The sequence below is a fragment of the Protopterus annectens genome, chromosome 2.part1 (genome assembly GCF_019279795.1).
Source record: "Protopterus annectens isolate FY-2018-M chromosome 2.part1, PAN1.0, whole genome shotgun sequence".
Classification (NCBI taxonomy): domain Eukaryota; kingdom Metazoa; phylum Chordata; order Ceratodontiformes; family Protopteridae; genus Protopterus; species Protopterus annectens.
In genome coordinates this window covers 624,943,390-624,962,278 of record NC_056729.1, presented here as the reverse complement: position 1 = coordinate 624,962,278, position 18,889 = coordinate 624,943,390, and the positions used below count along the sequence as shown (strand labels likewise).

The 18,889-nt window shown below is 44.1% G+C and overlaps 1 protein-coding gene across 1 annotated transcript in view; it reads left to right on the top strand.

Annotated features, from left to right (window-relative positions):
• The window catches only part of RPP21 (ribonuclease P/MRP subunit p21), a 314,500-nt gene that overhangs the window by 55,039 nt on the left and 240,572 nt on the right, over positions 1 to 18,889 (top strand). The window contains exon 3 of the mRNA XM_044062370.1: positions 4,320 to 4,420. Coding sequence (XP_043918305.1) covers positions 4,320 to 4,420 — 101 coding nt within the window. The remainder of the gene's footprint in view (positions 1 to 4,319; positions 4,421 to 18,889) is intronic.

Genomic DNA, 18,889 nt, shown 5'->3' with positions numbered 1-18,889 from the left:
GAGAAAGTGTATACTTCCACAACTTTGATTTCCAGAACTTTAAATTCAGTTTCTTGTGTTTGCACACTTTACTACTAATTGTTTACAGTGTCTGTATGACTCCGATACTTCCCGGCTGTGGGCACTGGTACTCTTGAGGAGGTTTGCGTGGCTGTATTTTCAGAATCTCCCAGATGATAAAAATGAGATTTTAAATCCCCCTTTTGATAGAGAATTAATTTTTGGTCCCTGTGTTAAAGTTGATCAAAATGCGTGTTGAAAGGGGAAAGTTGATACAAGGAATGTCAGATTTTTCTTCCCTCCTTTTTCAAAATTTTTTAAGGGATTCTCTAACGCCTGCATTTTTGCAAAAAAATGGATGAGAATAAACAGTCTCAAGAAAATACAGGTAAACAGATGTTTAAGAAGAATGGCAAGGGAGTTTAAAAAAAGAAATCTTGAACCTCCCAAAGCAAAGGACAGTTCAAGTCTGAATGACTGTTCAAGAGGCGTTGTGACCTCATCCTCCCCTGGCCACTTTTTTTCTTTAGGAAGTCTGAATCACCATTTTTGTCTTTGGCAACAGATAGTTTCAGACGGATTGGTTCTGAAGATCTTTCATCAAGGTTATATATAGCAGTGGGAGGGAATTCTCCTCCTTTCCAGGGGGTCATTCCTCATCTTCCAGATCAGACTCATTTGTTCCCACCAGTTCTTCATCACATGCTGTCCCAAGGAGTGACAGAACCAGTTCTTTCTTCCCTGTGTGGGCAAGGGATTTTAGTCAAAGATGTTTTTAGTACCAAAGAACAACAATGCTTGGAGAGCAGTTCTGAACTTTTCTTTCCTAAACCTGTTTATGGTAGTGCCCAAACATAAAATGATGTCACTTCACAACTGGGTTACCTTTTCTTCCTCTTTCACGTTATGCGGTAACGCAAGACTTAAATGTACTTAAACATCTTAACTCTGGATGACTAAGAATGTGATAAGATTTTGTGGATCTGGATCACATTATTTGTTTTCTGCCTTACCCTTTGGACTACTCACTACACCAAGAGTGTTTGTAAAGTGTCTAGCTCTAGTAAGTGGCTCACTGCAGGCTACAGGGTGGCCACACTTTCTATGTTTAGATGACTTTCCCATCGTTGCAGAGTCTTTTTCAACATCTCAATTCTCTGTCACTTGGGTGATGGATCTCTTGCACAGGGTGGTATTCCAAGTGAACTTACAAATGTCTTTCTTAACTCCTATACAGAATTGTGTTCTTAGGATGTCAGACACCTCTGTTCAGAGCTTTTCTTCCACAGAAAAAAACATTTTTAAGGTTTTCCACTCAACCTTCAGTCACTATGAGGAAATACTTCAGTATTCTTGGTCTTAGGACATTTATGATTCTCCTACTACCCCTGGCTAGACTCCACATGAGAAAGATACTGTGGTATCTGATGTCCCTTTGGTCCCAGATACCCTTTCTTTTCAAATCCCACTGCTGGGGTTTGTTACAGGAGATCTCATTTGGTGGAGACAGTAGATATCCCTAAATCTAGGTCTCCCTGTTCCGAAGCAGTCAGTCACCACAGACTCCTTGGACTTTGCTTGGGGAGCAGTTTCAAGACGGATAAAAGTGCAAGATGTGTGGGACTTCCCAGAACAGATGCAAGCACATAAATACCAGAGATGCTTGCACTGATCAAGGCAGTCAACTCTCTGAATCATCTTTCGTCCCTGAGATCTTTTCAAGTTGTTAATGTGGTTCATCAACAAGTAGTGGAGAACCAGGTCGTACCCCCCTTTGCAGACTAGCCGTGTTAGCTTAAGAGAGAGCTTCATAGCACAATCCTACTCTGCAGCCATCCTGCATTCTGTCAAAGCAAAACTGTGTGCCAGACAAGCTGAGCAGGACCAGAGCAGACTCTCAGGAATGGAAACTAGATCCGGTGTCTTCCAAGATTTGATCCAGCTGTGATGAGTTCCCCTCCTGTCTGAACAATTATCTGTGCAATATTCTGTTCAGGTCTCCATGCAAGAAGGCCTACAAGACAGATGCCTTTTTCTTTTCCTTAAGAATGTGCTCATATGCTTTTTCACAATTTCCACTAATCTCCACGGTACTTCTGAAGATTCAGAAAGAATCTCCCAAGAACTTTGTGATTGTCTTCTGGCCCAGGTAACTGGTTCTTCCTTTTGGAAATGGCCAAGGGCAGTTGCCACAAATTTCTTCACAGACTGGATGCAGGGTGTTTAATACATTCCAACATCATTTAACTTCAGTTGACTGCCTGATTTGGTAGGATCGTAATTGCTTTTAATCACCTGTTACTGAGAACATGCAATAGGTACTAATGGAGGCAAGAAAGCCTGCTGTGCAAAAATCATGTAATAGCAAATGGAAAAGGTTTTCTAGTAGGTGCAAGCAACATACCCAGCACCCATTCAGGGCTAGTCATTCTGTAGTCTCACAATATTTGTATGTTACTATCCTTTTGCCTTTCTTATTCCTCTATCAAAGTTTTTATTTGCCATTTTACCATGTCTGCCCATGTATCTTCCTCTTTTAAGGCAGTCTCCTGTCAAAATGTTTTTGAAAGGGGTTTTGCACAAGTGGTGCACAAGTAAACTGATAGTCCCTCCTTGGGATCTTAATTTTCTATTAGTGACGCCACCACTTGCTCCATTTGAACCAGTTCAGTAGGTAGACTTGAGTTTTCGTGACATGGAAAATGGCATGATTGCTTTGACCTCTGCAAAAAGATTATCTGAATTGCAAGCTGTTATGGTGGATCATTCTTATCTCATCTTCCAGAAAGATGAACCTTCTTTAACTAATCCTTCATTATTGCCTAAAATAGTTTACTTTAAGTAATGTTATCCATCTCCATCTTTCCTAAACCTAAAAATGAGAGAGAGAGAGAGAGAGACTAAGTGAGAGGATACTCCATACCTGGGATGTCTAGAGACTACGTGGTAGTGTCATGAAGAAGGAACAAAAATTTTCAGGAACTCTGATTTAGTACTTTTCTTACCTTCACAAGAAAAAAGGATAACCTGTGTCCAAGTAGATGGCTTCTTGGTCATTGTCTCATGCTATTACCCTTTGTTTTACCAACCACAGAAGGTCAATTCCAGGCAGGGTCAAGGCTACTGCTACCAATGCCTTGGTTTCATCTGTGGCTCTTTGAAAATAAGTTGGATAATAGGTATATTCAATTCTGTCCTCTGTGCATGTGTTTAGAAAGCACTGTAAAACAGATTCTTTCTCCAGGTATATGACTGCTTTACTTTCTTCTTGGTCTCTTCTACCCTCATCCTTCATCTTCCTGGGCAGAAGCAGTGGCAGTCTACCAATATTGCTAAGGTTACTGGAGCAGTGATTGTAATGATGAACAGTACAGTTATACAAGTAAACTTACCATAACTGTATATGTTCAAATGCTTACTACTGCAGTAGCTGCTCCCTTCCTCTATTACTGTTATTTTTGTTGCTAGGGAGAGGCTGTATATATTACTTTCCTGGCATGGATATTTTTGAGGCTTTAGCCTCCATATCAGTTGGCATGAAAAGATCTGGAGATCATGATGGCGAAACCACTCTGTCATCTTTAGCTCACATCAAGTTAAATAACCTGAGTGCAGGGCAGGTGCCGTTAAAGCTTTGGAACTGGGCCTAGTATTGTATTTTGTGCAGGATACAATCTATGTAGTTGAGGCTACTGATCATTCAAATATCTTTTATGTGAATTTTACTAACAGTGCTGTACTATATTTCTGGTATTTTATAGGTTAATGTGCTATGTATGTGGTGGTAGAAATGGGAGATTTTAGAGTGCGTGAACAAAAACTTTTTGCTTGGATGCATTTTTGCTTAACGGCTGTATGCAGGTGATGATGGTGGTCTTATCGGTCCATCTCCTTGTGCAGGAAACTGTTGCCTGCACCCCTTCTGCCATCATCAGCTCTGGGGTCACAGCAGAATGAAAGCTGAGGAGAAATTTCTTGAGACTAAAGAAATTCTCCTTGTAGTGACCTATTCGGAGGAATTTGTATTTTTGGCAAACTTGCCAAATATATCATTTTGCAGAGGTTGTTAAGTTGACTAGCTTCATTATACATTTTGAATGTACTTGGGGTAGAGTCCTACAGCTAAGTAGGAGTTTGACTGCCTTAAATGGTTCCTATGTAGCTTGCTGAAATGTTCCTGTATATCTATATTGTTTGTATTATAATAAGAAAATTGTGGTGTTGAACGTCATGCTTGACCAAAGACTGTACTTAGAATAGTGTAAATATGTTTACCATCATTGTGTAGTAAGTGATTGTATTGTTTCATTTTCATATAGGCTGCTCACTGTGTCTTGGCCCAAAACCCAGAAAACGAGGAACTGGCACGATTCTACATTCATACAGGAAGAAATGTCTGCAAAAGACTTGTACTGAGACAGTAAGTATTTTAGAGTATGGCAAGTTTTAGGGCTGGAACACAACAGTGAAATGCAAGATTGGGCAGAAGGGGTTAATACCAGAAGTTCTCTTCATTGTACCAAAAAGTGTGGAAATTCATAGAGCCCTCAAGTCTGCATTAAGTTCAATCTATACAGCAGGATATCATGATAGTGTGGGTGGAGATGGAGATTTACAGAAAGAGGCTTGAGCTTGTATCCTTGCTTAATATCAGTTTGCTTCCATATTGGAATGTTCTGCAGTGCATTAAGGGAAAGGATAGGATGGAGAAACATTGAGTAAAGAGCTCTAGAGTGCACTACATTTTGCTTGGTGGTGGTTGTTGCTTGGTTTTTCAACTAACTTGTATTTGTGTGCTGTGAGTACACCAGGTGTAAGACTGGTGTAAGCAAGTGCTGGGAATGTAGATACTGGTAAGGAATATTGCTGGTTAAAACGTGTTACAGCACCACACTTCAAGATGACAAGTCTCCTTAGTAAGTGCTTTTATTGCAGAGATGACTTCAGCTCTCATCATAGAGCTGTTGTGATGAACACCTTAAGAGAAAATAGTGTGTGCTTGTAGGCATCTCCAAAATTGTTTCCAATTGGGATGTCATTAGTAGCAGTGCTGGATAAAGGCTGCTCAAAAATCTGGACTCTATATCAGGAGCCCTATGTAGTGGGCAGATGTTCTTCATTCCACATTGCTGCAGTCCTAACTATTGGGGTAGTCCGCTGTCCAGTCGGCCCGAATACCAAAGTATATGGCTGACGTCGGTCAGGGCGCATTAGACTGACGTCAGTACGTCAGGGTACTAATGCGCATGACCGACGTCATATCCTCAGTCTTTTTTGCCGCATGGTCCGATGCAGAAGCAGTTTTGCGAGTGCAGGTTGGCGTTCTGAAATTTTCTGAAGTCGGAGTTTCAGACCGAATCAAAGTTGGCTAAGTACCCGTTGGAGAACATTTTGGTTTTTTCTTGCCTCAGTATTTAACCGGATGTCAGAATAGGTGAATAACTGTATTTCTTGTGGGAAACAGATACCTCATAGGGATTACCATACCTTGTGTATACCTTGTTTAGGGCCTGAGCACGACGTTGTTGGATGCCGCTCTTGTGCTAGATTTAACAAACGCACTATTAAGAGACGGTTAGACTGTGCCAGGTTAGTGTTTGGGAAGCGTTGTAATTATAAAATGCCGTCGGATGCTCCGGCCGCTTCAAAAAGCGCAAGGACAAAACAGTGAAGCCTAGGGTTGATGAACCGGCAGTCCCAGATGTCGGTTCTTTAGCAGGCTCAGTGGAGCCAGAGGTTTTGCCAGGAGTTTCTTTGGAGTCTCAGGCAGAGACTTTTCTGTTACAGGATGTGCCTTCTCAGGAAGTAGGCCAGGCTGAGGGGGCTTCTCAGGTAACTGTTCTTCCCTCTCTTCCCAAGGTAGTTAGAGCCTCTCCTTCTGTTTCCAAAACTTCTTTGAGAGGTAGGCCAAGTTTAGCTTCAGTGGGGGCTTCTCCTAGCACTTCAGGTTCTGTGCCTAAGAAACATATGCTTAAAATGGCAGAAGATTTGATTACTCTGATTAGAGGTTCTATGCCCCCTCCTGATAAGAGGCCTAGGGTGGAACCTGAGTTTGAGAGTTTTGAACAGTGTTCAGAGGCTTCTGAGTCTTCTGCGGAAGACTTGCAGGAGTATCCTCCTTATTCTGATTCTGATGTGGATGATTCCACTCCTACAGCTTCTCCTCCTGAGGATTTCTCATTTTCAGAGACTCTGCATTCCATGAGGGAGCACTTTAAATGGGAAGGCCAAGATTACTCTGATTCTAGGAAAAGGCTTAGGGAATTCTTGTTTTTACCCCAGCATAGGCCCTTAGCTATCCCTCCTGTGTTGAATGTGGTAGAAGATGTTTTTGCAGAGGCTTCCCTGAACCCTGACTCCTTGCCTCCTGCTCCTGTTAAACCTGATAGGTACTATAGGGTGCCTGAAGCTCATAAGTATCTTTTTAAGAGTCCTAGGGCAGACCCGGAGACTGTTTCTCAGGGACCTAAAGGTGTTAAGGCCTCTGTTGTTAAAAACCCTGTTCCCACTAATAAAGAGGCAAGGGCTTTGGATAGATGGGGAAAGAAAGTGTATACTTCTTCCACTTTAGCCATGAGGGCGTTGAATTGTCAGTTTCACATGCTGAAATATCAAAATTATCTCCTTTCACAATTGAAATCTAAGGTGGATGCTTTGGCGGAAGGTATTGAGTGTAAAGAGTTGCTGGATTTAGTTCATGTGTCTGAACAAGTGGGTAAGCATTCTTTGCAATGTGGTTTTGATGCTGTACAGGCCTCCTCGAGGGTGGCTGCCACTAGTTCTGTTCTTCGCAGGCATGCCTGGTTGAGGGATCAGAATTTAGCTGAGCATGTTAAGACTAGGATTTTGGATGCTCCTTTACAGTCTGATGTGTTGTTTGGTTCGCCTGTGGAAGCAGTTTTAAAGAAAATGGAGGACAAAGCTAAGTCTATGCAAACTGTTAAAGATTTTTGCAGGTGCAGCCACCAAGTTTAGTAGAAATTGGCCTGCTAAGGGATGGACATATCCTGCTTATGATTCCCAGTCTAGGGGTAGGTCTAGACGTGGTAGGGGCAGAGCTCAAGGTTCTTTTAGGCCTAGAACAGGGAGTTCACCTGCTCAGATTTCTGGTGAGGGCAGGGGTCAGTCCTTTCGTAAACAGACCCAATGACCTGCCTTTTCAGCTGCCAGTAGATTCTCGTCTGGCAGCTCCTTTGGGAGGAAGACTGTCTCTTTTCAAAGAAAATTGGGATTTAATTACTCAAGACAGATGGGTGTTGGATATCATTCACCACGGTTACAGGTTTTATTTCCATACATTGCCCCCTTTCAAAGGCATGCCGGACGTTCCTCCTCCACAAAGAAAAGAGGCTCACAAGCAAATTTCTCAGTTACTCCTGATAGGGGCCATTCAGCCAGTCCCTGTATCGGAAAGGGGCCTAGGATTTTATTCTCGCCTGTTCCTAGTACCAAAGAAGGGGAACACGTGGAGACCAATTTTGGATTTATCTATCCTCAACACTTATCTGGACATTCCCAAGTTCAAGATGTTGACGTTACAACAGCTTTTACCTCTGCTGGGCAAAGATCACTGGATGGTAACTTTAGATCTCAAGGAAGCTTACCTTCATGTGCCTATAAGACTAAGTTGCAGGAAGTATCTGCGGTTTCGAGCTGGAAATTCTCATTATCAGTTCTCTGCATTGCCCTTTGGCTTATCTACTGCCCAGAGTATTCACAAAGGTTCTGGCTCCAGTGATAGCTTACTTCAGGCTGAAAGGAATTCAAATCTATCCTTACTTGGACGACTGCCTGATTCTGGCTCAAGAAAAGGAAGACCTTCTACAGCATCTGGAATATGTTATAGCAGTGCTAAGATGCCTAGGGTATTCTGTGAACGAAATAAAGTCCAGTCTAGTACCCTCTCAAGACATGTGCTTTCTGGGTGTGAGACTGAATACAGCAGCCCAGATGGCCTTTTTAACCCCGGACAAACAAAAGAGTCTATCACTTTACTTCCATCAACTATCTCATCAGTCCGTGCTGACTGCAAGGACAGTCCTTCAAGCATTAGGGTTCATGGCATCTTGTATTCTGGTGCTTCCCAATGCCAAACTGCATATGAGGAAGCTACAATGGTATCTCAAAAATGTATGGACACAGCACTGCCAGGATTTGGACACTGTCATACCAATAATACCTTGCCTTCAAAAAGAATTTTTGTGGTGGGCTCAGGAATGTCACCTAAACAAGGGACTCTCTGTGACCCGGCCAGAGGCGAGTCAGATTTTAACGACAGATGCCTCGGACATTGCTTGGGGAGCTCATCTAAATGGAAAGTGGATACAAGACAAGTGGCCTGCCAGACTACAGCATCTACATATCAACATGAAGGAGATGTTAGCAGTCCAGTTTGCATTAATGGCTTTCAAGGAGTTACTTCTTCCAGGGCAGGTGTTGATTCTAACAGACAACACAACTGTCATGTGGTACATCAACAAACAAGGGGGAACACATTCTTATCCTCTATGCAGGCAAGCAATGATTTTATGGGAGACTGCACTCAGCTTGCATCTAACTCTTCAGGCAAGGTTTCTGCCGGGAGCACAGAACTCCTTAGCAGATGTGTTAAGCAGACAAATCATGGATCCCCACGAGTGGAAACTGGATCTTCATGTATTTCAGAAATTGACAGTGTCATGGGGAACTCCAGACATAGATCTGTTCGCTTCTCCACTAAACCACCAGCTGCCAAAGTTTTGCACGAAGGGGTTTCATCACACAGCTTGGAAAGTGGATGCTCTGTCTTTCAGTTGGAAAAATCTTCATGTGTATGCCTTTCCACCTCTGCCTCTTCTTCCAAAGGTGCTCTTAAAGGTCAGACAAGACAAGCCAAGGATGATTTTAATAGCTCCAGATTGGCCTCGGCAACACTGGTACCCCCTACTAAGGAGTCTGGTAAGGAAGCCTCCATGGCCTTTACCTTTGATTCCACATCTGTTATCTCAGACGGACGGTCATCTGCTCAATGTCAAGCTTCACTCTCTTCATCTAACAGCCTGGCATATTCTGTGTTGAAACACAGCAGGTCTCAACTTCCTCAACAAGTTTTAAATGTGATTATGGAAGCTAGAAGACCTAGTACAAGGAAAGTGTACGCAGAAAAATGGAAGAGATTTTTCTTTTGGAGTACAGCAAAGAATTTGGAGATTTCTGAGCCTAATTTGAGTGTGGCTCTTCAATATCTTACTGAGTTATTGGACAAAGGTTTGTCCTTCTCTTCCATTAAGATTCATGCTGCAGCAATTTCAGCTCACTATGATTGTGACCCACCATTGTTTTCGCATCCTTTGTTCAAGCAGTTTCTTAGAGGGGCAAAGAATATAAGACCCCCACGTAGAGCTCCTACTCCTGCTTGGGATCTCAATTTTGTGTTGGAAAAACTTACTCTACAACCTTTTGAGCCTGCGGCTACTGCTGAATTGAAATACTTGTCATGGAAGACTGCTTTTCTATTGGCTATTACTTCTGCAAGGAGGGTATCTGAGTTGCAGGCCCTTATGGCAGTAGAGCCCTTTTTGATTTTCCATAAGGATAGGGTATCATTACGTACTAATCCTTCCTTTATGCCTAAAGTGGTTTCTAGTGTTGCTTTAAACCAAACTATTCATTTGCCTACTTTTTATGCAGACCCCCAAAATAAAGGGGAAAAGATTTTGCACACTTTAGATGTACACAGGCAATTGCGTTATTATTTAAGCAGGACTAAGGATTTTAGGCAGTCTCAGCAGTTGTTTGTTTCTTTTGCTTTGAGTTCGCAGGGCAAGCCTGTGTCAAAACAAACTATTTCTAGGTGGATTGGGTTTTGCATTGCTTTTTGTTATTCCCATCATGGCAAAGAGATTCCAGCTGGGATTAGGCCTCATTCCACTAGGGCTACTGCCACTTCAACAGCATTCCTAAGGGGGGTGGCAACTAAGGATATTTTGGAGGCAGCTACTTGGAGTTCAGTGCATACTTTCTCTAAGCACTATCACCTTCCTCTCTACTCTAAGTCTAGGGCTGGTTTTGCCACAGCTATTTTGCAAGGCATGTTGTCAGCTCCTACTTCTTTATGATTTGCCAGCCTCCCTTACCTCTGCTTTGGGATTCTACCCAATAGTTAGGACTGCAGCAATGTGGAATGAAGAACATAGTACAGTTTTGTACCTACCATAAATGTAGATGTTCGAGGATCCACATTGCTGCAGTCCAATTTACCCTCCCTCCTTCCCCTCTGTGTTTAGGGGTGGTTGTGTAGGTGAGGTTATATGCTGATAATTCTGTATATATTGTACATATTTTTGGTGCAGGTATATTGGGCCTTGTCTTTTTAGGGTCTTCTGACATCTGGGGCAAGAAAAGACTGAGGATATGACGTCGGTCATGCGCATTAGTACCCTGACGTACTGACGTCAGTCTAATGCGCCCTGACCGACGTCAGCCATATACTTTGGTATTCGGGCCGACTGGACAGCGGACTACCCCAATAGTTAGGACTGCAGCAATGTGGATCCTCGAACATCTACATTTATGGTAGGTACAAAACTGTACTTTTTTGGAATTTCTTTTAATGTTTCCCCAGCTTAACAAATGTTTTGTTCGACCCCATGTTCAGTGTTGTGCAAACCTCCTGCAGGTGCATTGCACAGTCTTACTGATCAGGTTGCTTATTTCTTTTGTACTGCAGGTACATTTTGGATCTGATAGTCATTTTGGAAAAGATCTTGTGTTTGATGCCGAAGAAAATTCAAGCTCAAGAGCCATACCAGCCCTGCCTGCATTGCCTGTGGAGAGGCACAACATCAGGCATGGGAACAGAGGCCAAAATCTTAGTCCATGTACCCAAAAATTCAGGTGGAAGAAGTTAATTGCCTGTTTTCTCTCAGGATAGTTGCCATTGAGAATACGTGGCTGTGGGATCAGCAGGGTCATTCTTTGCATGGTCCACTCTGATGCAGGAGCCCCAGGATCAGCTAGAGAATGTGGATGGTAGACATTGTCCCACCCTGTTTGGTGGCATGTCGTTGCCACTTCTAACAATAAGTGGTTGAACTGAGGCCTGTCCTCAACATAAGTGAATATTGAGAAAAGTGTGTGGTGCGGTCTCGGCAACCCTTTTGTAAGGTACTTGCTGGGGTGCTGGTACTATCCATCCCATGGTTAAACACAGGGTCATGCTTATATCTGATCTATTTCCATATAGAAGCTGCTGAATCATTTGGAATGCTCTCAGTAGAGCAACTTAAGGACATTGGGCCTTCCCTAAGTAAGAGGGCTAAAATATCAGAACCTGCTGGTTAAAATTAAAATTCAAAACATAAAAAAAAAAAAAAAAAAAAAAAAAAAAACTTTGTGACATTTTTTTTTAGGTGGCCCTTTCATTTTTTTGGAGAGGTTTTCATTTGCCATTGATTTATAATGGCTATTTAAACCAAAATAGTCAGTGTGTGGTGTCCTGATAAGTGTAGAACAAAAGCACTCAACTCTTGTGATATATTTGTCCTAAGTTTCCAGTGGATGCATATTCAAATTATTTATTGGAAGGGGACAACCACAGCATTTTTGGATTGCTTGATTACACAGTGAAGTATTTTTTTTAATTATTAAATGGTGGAGAATATGTAATAAAGTTACAATTGTATGTGGTAGTTATGTATAATGGGTAGAGCATATGAGGTGTAAACAACTATAAGAATAGCAGAGAAGGGAGTAAAATAAATTACAAAGAACAGGACAGTAAGACCTTCACTAGTGCAGAAATACACGACTTACTGGAGATGTATATGTACACTATATTGAAGGTCATCTTAATTGCTGTGTTGTTTTATTTATGGATTTCCACTACTTTACTACCCTTGCATAAATATATAATACAAACCACTATAAATAAAAGTTACAGATGTGCTCTGTTTTCTGACAACATACTGAACAGCCAGCTTCTTCACTGATTAAATTAGCTGCTGGTTAATGGAAGAGCAACCCTACTGTTAGCTTACAGATCTATAAAATATCAATGGGGCATTTTCCACACCGAGTGAAATTACCATCAAGACCACAGAGTTACTAGAGGATGAACAAGCAGATGCCTGAACTCTCATCGGACAATGCTTTAAAATGGCCTTGTATAGTAGCTTGGAATCCTATTCTATTTGAGGGGCAGCTGGAATCTGACTTAAAACAGTTCAATTCAAATATAAACTTAAAGACACATTTATGGAGTGACTTCAAAGCAAATGGTTAGTCTCAACTGATTTTGCTGTAGTCAAGCATGTATTCTGTAGTGATTACTTATTTGTATGTATATTACAAACTCATGTTTTCTGCCAACTGTAAATGTAATGTGCAGATAATCTAGATATATTTACAACTCCCGCCATACTTTGTCTTTTTTCAAATTCCAGTTCTGGGGTTTGTTATAGAAGATCTCATTTGGTAGAGACCATAGATATCTATAAATTTAGGTCTGCCTTTATCCTTCCCTGTTCCAAAGCAGTCAGTCGTCACAGGCACCTCTGACTTTGCTTGGGGAGCAGTTTCAGGAGGGATAATGGTGCAAGGTGTGTAGAACATCTAAGATAAATGTAAATATAAAAGAGGTGGTTGCTCTGATTTAAAAAAAAAAAAAAAAAAAACATTCAAAACTCTGAATCATCTTTGGTCCCCTGAAACCTCTTCAGGTTGTTTTAGACAATGCTGTGGTCATGTGGTACATTTATAAATAGAGGGGAACCAGGTTGCACCCCCCTTGCAGACTAACCATGTTGGTTTGGAATATAGCTTCACAGCACATACACACACTACAGGCATCCTACATTCTGGCAGAGCAGTATTGTGTGACAAATGAGCTGGCAGAACAGAGCAGACCCTCATGTATGCCAACTAGATCAGGGAGTCTTCCAATATTAGATCCATTGTGGGGAGTTCCTCTAACATATCCACTTGCTTCCTGTCTAAATAACTGGCTAGTAAGGTTCTACTCTAGGACATTATGCAAGAAGACATTAAAGACAGATGCCCTTTATTTTTCTTGGACAGAAATGTTCCTGATATGCTTTTCCATCCTTTCCAGAGATATCCAGAGTATTTCTGAATGAATTGTGCAAGATCATTGTGGAGAATCCCTTTCTGACCTAGGCAACAGCACTCCCTTTTTTTAGAAATGGCCAGGGGCAGTTATGACAAACATTTTCAGAGTGGATCTAATCACACAAGATCATGGGTGTGTGATAAATCCTGACCCCAATCCGTTTCAACTGACTGTATGATAGGGTCTTGATTCCCTTTAGGCACCTGTTTACTGAAGACATGCTACAGGCACTAATGGAGGCAAGAAAGCCTAGTACTAGAAAATAATATTAGCAAATGAAAACTGTTTCTATTTGATGCTGATAACTTAAACAGCATTGATTCAGGGCTAGTTGTCTGGTTTTATGATATTAAGTTACTATCTTATGGGCTTTCTTACTCTTCTGTCTAGGTTCTTTTAATGGCCATTTCAGCATATCTACCTATGGTCTTTCTGTGTTAAGGCATTCACATGTCGAAATGTTTTGAAAGTGACTTTACTTTCTTAGTACAGTTGTTTAAGCAATCTTACCATAGCAGTAGATCACTGCTGCAGTAGCTGCTTCCTTCTATCCACCCCCCCCGTCTTCTACTGTGGTGTTTTATGGTTTTATGCCAGTGTGTGGGTTTTTTTTCCCCTAGCATTGTCCTTTAAGGGCTCAGCCTCTTCCCCCTCTAACAGGAAAGCTCAGAAGGTCTTGGTGCCCAAGTTAGCTCTGCTAAAGCCACCAGATAGTTTGACCAAGTGTAAGGTGCCCTGAAGCTTTATAAAGGTGGCTGGCTGTTATGTTTTAACAGGATACAGCTCTGTATAGCTAAGGCTACTGCAGCAGTGGTCATTCATTGACATCTACTGTGGTGGTAAGTTTACTTCTACGACTATAACTTTTTGTCCGTTACTGAGTTTGCCAAAATGTGTGGTGATAGGGGCAAGCTGATACAGGGAATCGGTCGGGTTATTCAGCCCTCCTTTTCCAAAATTTCCAAGGGATTCTGTAACCCCTCATCCAATTTTGGCAAAAAACAACTATCTGCAAACTGCTGGTAAGCTGGCATTTCTGAAGCAATTGCAAGGGGGTTCCAAAACAGAAACAGGAACTTCCCCAAAGAAAAGGACAATCCAGCATGTTATAATGACCATCTAAGGGATCATGTTCCTCCCACCCACCCACCTTGACAGTCCCTTTCCCTTCCCAAATCTCTGAATCTTTACTTCTCTCTCTTTATTTATTGCAAAAAAAAAAAGTTTCAGATGGATGGGTTCTGCAGATCATTTATCAAGGTTACAGATGAGTGGGGAGGAAATTCTTCCTTTGCAGTGGGTACTTCCTTGTTCACCAGACCAGACTCATCTGTTTCCCTCCACTTTCCTTAAACATATGTTTTCTCTGGGAGGATTAATCAGTTCTTCCTTCCCAGTTTTTAAGAAAAGCTTTTTATTCAAGGATGTATTTTGGTGTGTGTGTCTGTGTGTGTGTCTGTGTCCTGGAGACCAGGTCTGGAAGTCCAAACACTGTTACTTGACAACCTGTTACCTTTTCTTCCTCATTTAAATTGTTTGCTAACACTAGATTTGAAGGAAAACTCAGCCTTAGATTGTTTGCTAACACTAGATTTGAAGGAGAAAACAGCCTTAGAAATCAAAAAGTATATATTTTTTTATTCGGTGTATATTTTCTGAAGTTGTTTTACAATTTTACTGTATTTCCCACAAAATAGCTGCTGATGGCGCCTGCCTTGGTAAAATTATCTTGATGTTATGTGATCCTATCTCGCCTACATTCCGAATGATGGGTTCGGAGCCGATCCCTCGGCTCCGACTCGGCACGCTTATGCCAAAGAGCGAAGTCTCTTATTGGCTGAGCTTACTATATCCCAGGATGCACCACCACCAGTCCCCCAGATCTCGTTTGCCGCTTCCCTGCTAAGACGTGGTCTCGAGCTGGCTGGGCTGAGTAGCTTTTATTAACTACTTTTTCTGTCAGTTTTTTTGCTCTTTTATATCACAAAAGCCGTTTTAACGGCTATTGCTGCCTTTGTGTACGTTTGAGTAGTGAAATTTGTTGTGTGTGATTGGGTTGAGTTTGTTTCGGCCCCCCTTACAATCTAGGGCCTTTTCGGTCAACCTTTATTACTGAAGTTTTTAGTGGTTTAAAGTTCCCGGTTATTACAGCTAAGGTTGTGTTTTACACTTTTACTGTAAGCCTTGGGTTTTTTTGTCACAAGCGAATCTACAGTTGTTAAATTTCCTGTCAGAAATTGTTTAACATCATGTCTCAAACCCCTAGGCCTTCGGGCTTTAAAAAATGTTCTAAATGTGCTTTCAAGATGTCTGTTACTGATGACCATCTACTTTGTGTATATTGTTTAGGGGCAAAGCACTTGCAGGAGTCATGCAGCGTATGTCACGCTTTTCCTCAAGGGTCCTCCAGGAGAGGAAAAATAAATTGATTCTCAAAGGGTTAATTAAACCCTCTTTTGAAGAAGCCTTGTCTTCCTCTCCGGCTCCTGCCAAAAAGAAAAGGGCTTCGGTTCCGACCAGTCCGTCGGATCCGACTGCCAAGAGACCTAGGCAGGCCTCTCCTTCGGCTCCAAAGACTTGGAGCCGAGGTCGAACGGTCTGCCTCGATGCCTCCAGTATCGACTCCTCGGGCTTCGGAGCCGATGGCTGGGGCATCGAGGCGGGTCACCTTCGCCGGCTCCACTGCTCTCGGAGCCGACAAGGGTCGCCGCTCAGACACTTCCTCCTCGGCGAAGTCTACCTCGGCACCGATGGAATCTGGTGTGTGTGTTTCCTCTGCGCCGATTCTCATCGAGTCGCCTCGGAGCCGGTCCCCTAGTCCCTTGGGGCCGAGGGAGAGGTCTTCTCGAACCCGTTCTGTTTCCTCTCGGTCTTGAGAATGTCGGATTCTGATATAGACAGGGTGCTCCAAAGACTGTTCCAGTCCCCAGTCTTCCAAAAATTTGTTTCGGTTCCGACCCAGTTGGCTTCGGAGCCGATGACCATGACCCACCCCATTGCCATTCCTCCTCCGACTGCTTCGGCTCCGTCGGAGCAGGTGCTCTTGGAGCCGGTGGAGATCTCAGGGTCGGCTCCGACCCTTACTCCAACCCGCGCCCTCGGGTCCGAGTTTGGTACGTGGACTTCTTCGGCTGGACCCGAGGGTGATGTTTCGGGACCTATGCTTTCGGTTCCGAGCCTCCCTCTCGGTGCTTCGGCTGCGGGACTTCCGTCTACCATCATGGCTCCGGAGACCGGACACTCCCAGGATTCTGGGGGTCCGGCTTTCAGGGCCATGAGGAGTGCCTTGGCCAAATCCTCTTCGGCCATCTCTCCGGTTTTACCAGCACCTTCCCTGGGCGTGGAGACTGGGTCTTTGGCAGTTCCCCTGTCCGTAGCCAGCGGAGCCCCGAGGCCTGAGGTTACCCCCAGTGGGGGTTCCCCTCCTCCTGAGGGTTCTTCGGAGTTGTCTTCAGAGGAACCCCCAAGGAAGAGATCGTGCAAGAGGAAGCACGTGGACTCCCCCGAGTCTATTACATCGGACACTGATATGGATGATGCGGAGGGGTCCCCTAAGTCGTCCTCGGATGATGTCTCTTTTGCAGACATCTTAGAGATCCTCAAACAACGAGGCGGCTGGATGTCCAAACCCCCCTCTGCGGACGAATCAGTGCTCCTCAAGGCCTTTGGGGCTCAGCCCTCCGCCTCCTGGGTGTCTCCGCCCTTCGAGCTTCTGGATTTAGTTTGTCGAAGGGCGTGGGAACATCCGGATACCGTGGAACCAGTCCCTTCTCGTCCAAACAAATTCTTATCTGCTCCCCCCGAGAAGGAGTTCCTTACTAAAGGCGTGGCTGTAGATGCCATGGTGGTGGCATCTGCTACACAACAGGACGTGGCAGAGGCTTCAACGTCCATCCATCCTCCTAATAAGGAGTCTAGGAGTATGGATAGGTACGGGAAGCGCACCCTGACTTCAGCGGCCTTTACCTTAAGGTCTCTGAATTATTTGGCACATTTTACCAGGCTTCAGAGGGATCTGGTCAAGGAGTTGTCAGATTCCCTCTCGGGTAACCTACCTGAGCAGCTAGCCCAGTCCGTTAGCTCTCAGTTGGCTATCCTTACGTCAATTGCTAACTCGTCCATGAGGCTCATTTCCTATGCGGCGAAGGCGGGTAGAGCGGCAGGCACAGGCGTGGCTTGCGTAGACAAGCCTGGCTCCGCTTGTGTCAGTTTGCGGAGGCCTTCAAGTCTTCCTTCGCCGACGCTCCCTTTGATGGGTCCTCATTGTTTGGACCCAAGGTGAAAGACACCCTTACCGCTGTGAGCAAGAGGGAAAACGTTATCTGCCGTAGGGGCCCGTTATTCCACTCCCTTTCGGCCTTGCCACCAGGCCAAAGGAGGGGGGAAAATATGGTTCAAAATCTCGCAAGTTTTTCTCCCAACAGCAGGAAGATTCCCGTCCAGAGGCAGAGGGCGGGAAATTTTTCAGGGAGACGCCGTCCCAGAGGCGGCAGAGGGCCCCGCAATTCTGGAGACCGCGAGTCCTTTGTGGCTCTTCAGCCTCCCACACGACATGAGGGATTGCCCGGCTGTGCTGCTCGAGCCAGTCGGGTGTCGTTGCCAAGCACCTAAAAGCCTGGGAGTCAATCACTCAGGACAGATGGGTGCTTCGGATAATTGCCGGAGGTTACACCATCCCATTCAAATACTCACCCCCTCCGTCCAAGAGAATCCCGGACCCACCACCCAGTCAAAGGGAAATAGCAGCCGCAGAAGCTTTAAAGCTGCTAGAAAAAGGAGTCATCCAACCGGTCCCCACAGACCAAATCGGATCAGGAAATTACTCCAGGTTCTTTTTAGTGCCAAAAAAGACAGGGGACCTGAGACCAATATTGGATCTCAGCAGACTGAACCTATCCGTCACGAAATCCAAATTCCGAATGGTCACGTTGCAATCCATTCTCCCGTTGTTGGAGAAGGATGTTTGGATGTGTTCCATAGACCTCAAGGACGCCTATTATCACATACCGATACATCAGGCGTCCAGAAGGTATCTGCGCTTCAGCCTGGGAGTCAGTCATTACCAATTTTGTGCTCTGCCCTTTGGTCTCACCACAGCCCCAGGGTGTTCACCAAGTGTTTGGCAGTAGTGACGGCTCACCTGAGGAGTCTTGGATTCCAAGTGTTTCCCTATCTCGACGACTGGCTCCTGACTGCCACCACCAGGCATCTACTTATGGACAACCTCAAAGCCACCATCTCCCTGGGTGTTTCCCTAGGGATTACATTCAATTGGTCAAAGTCTGTCTTGCTGCCCTCTCAGCGCATAAAGTTTATAGGAGCAGAGATAGACTCAAGATTGATGCGCATCTTTCTTCCTGCCGAAAGGATCCAAACTTTACAGGGCCAAGTTCAAGCTCTGATCTCGAGATCCAAAGCCCCAGCCAGGATGGTCCTACAGGTTCTAGGCTCAATGTCTGCCACGGTACTTTTAGTTCCTCTAGCAAGGTTACACATGAGGATTCTTCAGTGGCTCTTGTCAACTCAATGGTCCTTTCAAGATCTTCCCCTCAATCATCACATCATGATTACGGAAATATGCAAAAGGGACCTTCGCTGGTGGCTTCAGACATCCAACTTGGATCAGGGAAAACCCTTTGTTCTCCCTCCAGTGGTTACCCTGACGACAGATGCCTCCCAGATAGGGTGGGGGGGGCATTGTCTGGGCAGGCTAGTTCAGGGCTCTTGGCTTCCGGACGAAGCTCTTCTCCACATCAACGTGCTGGAGATGAGGGCTGTACT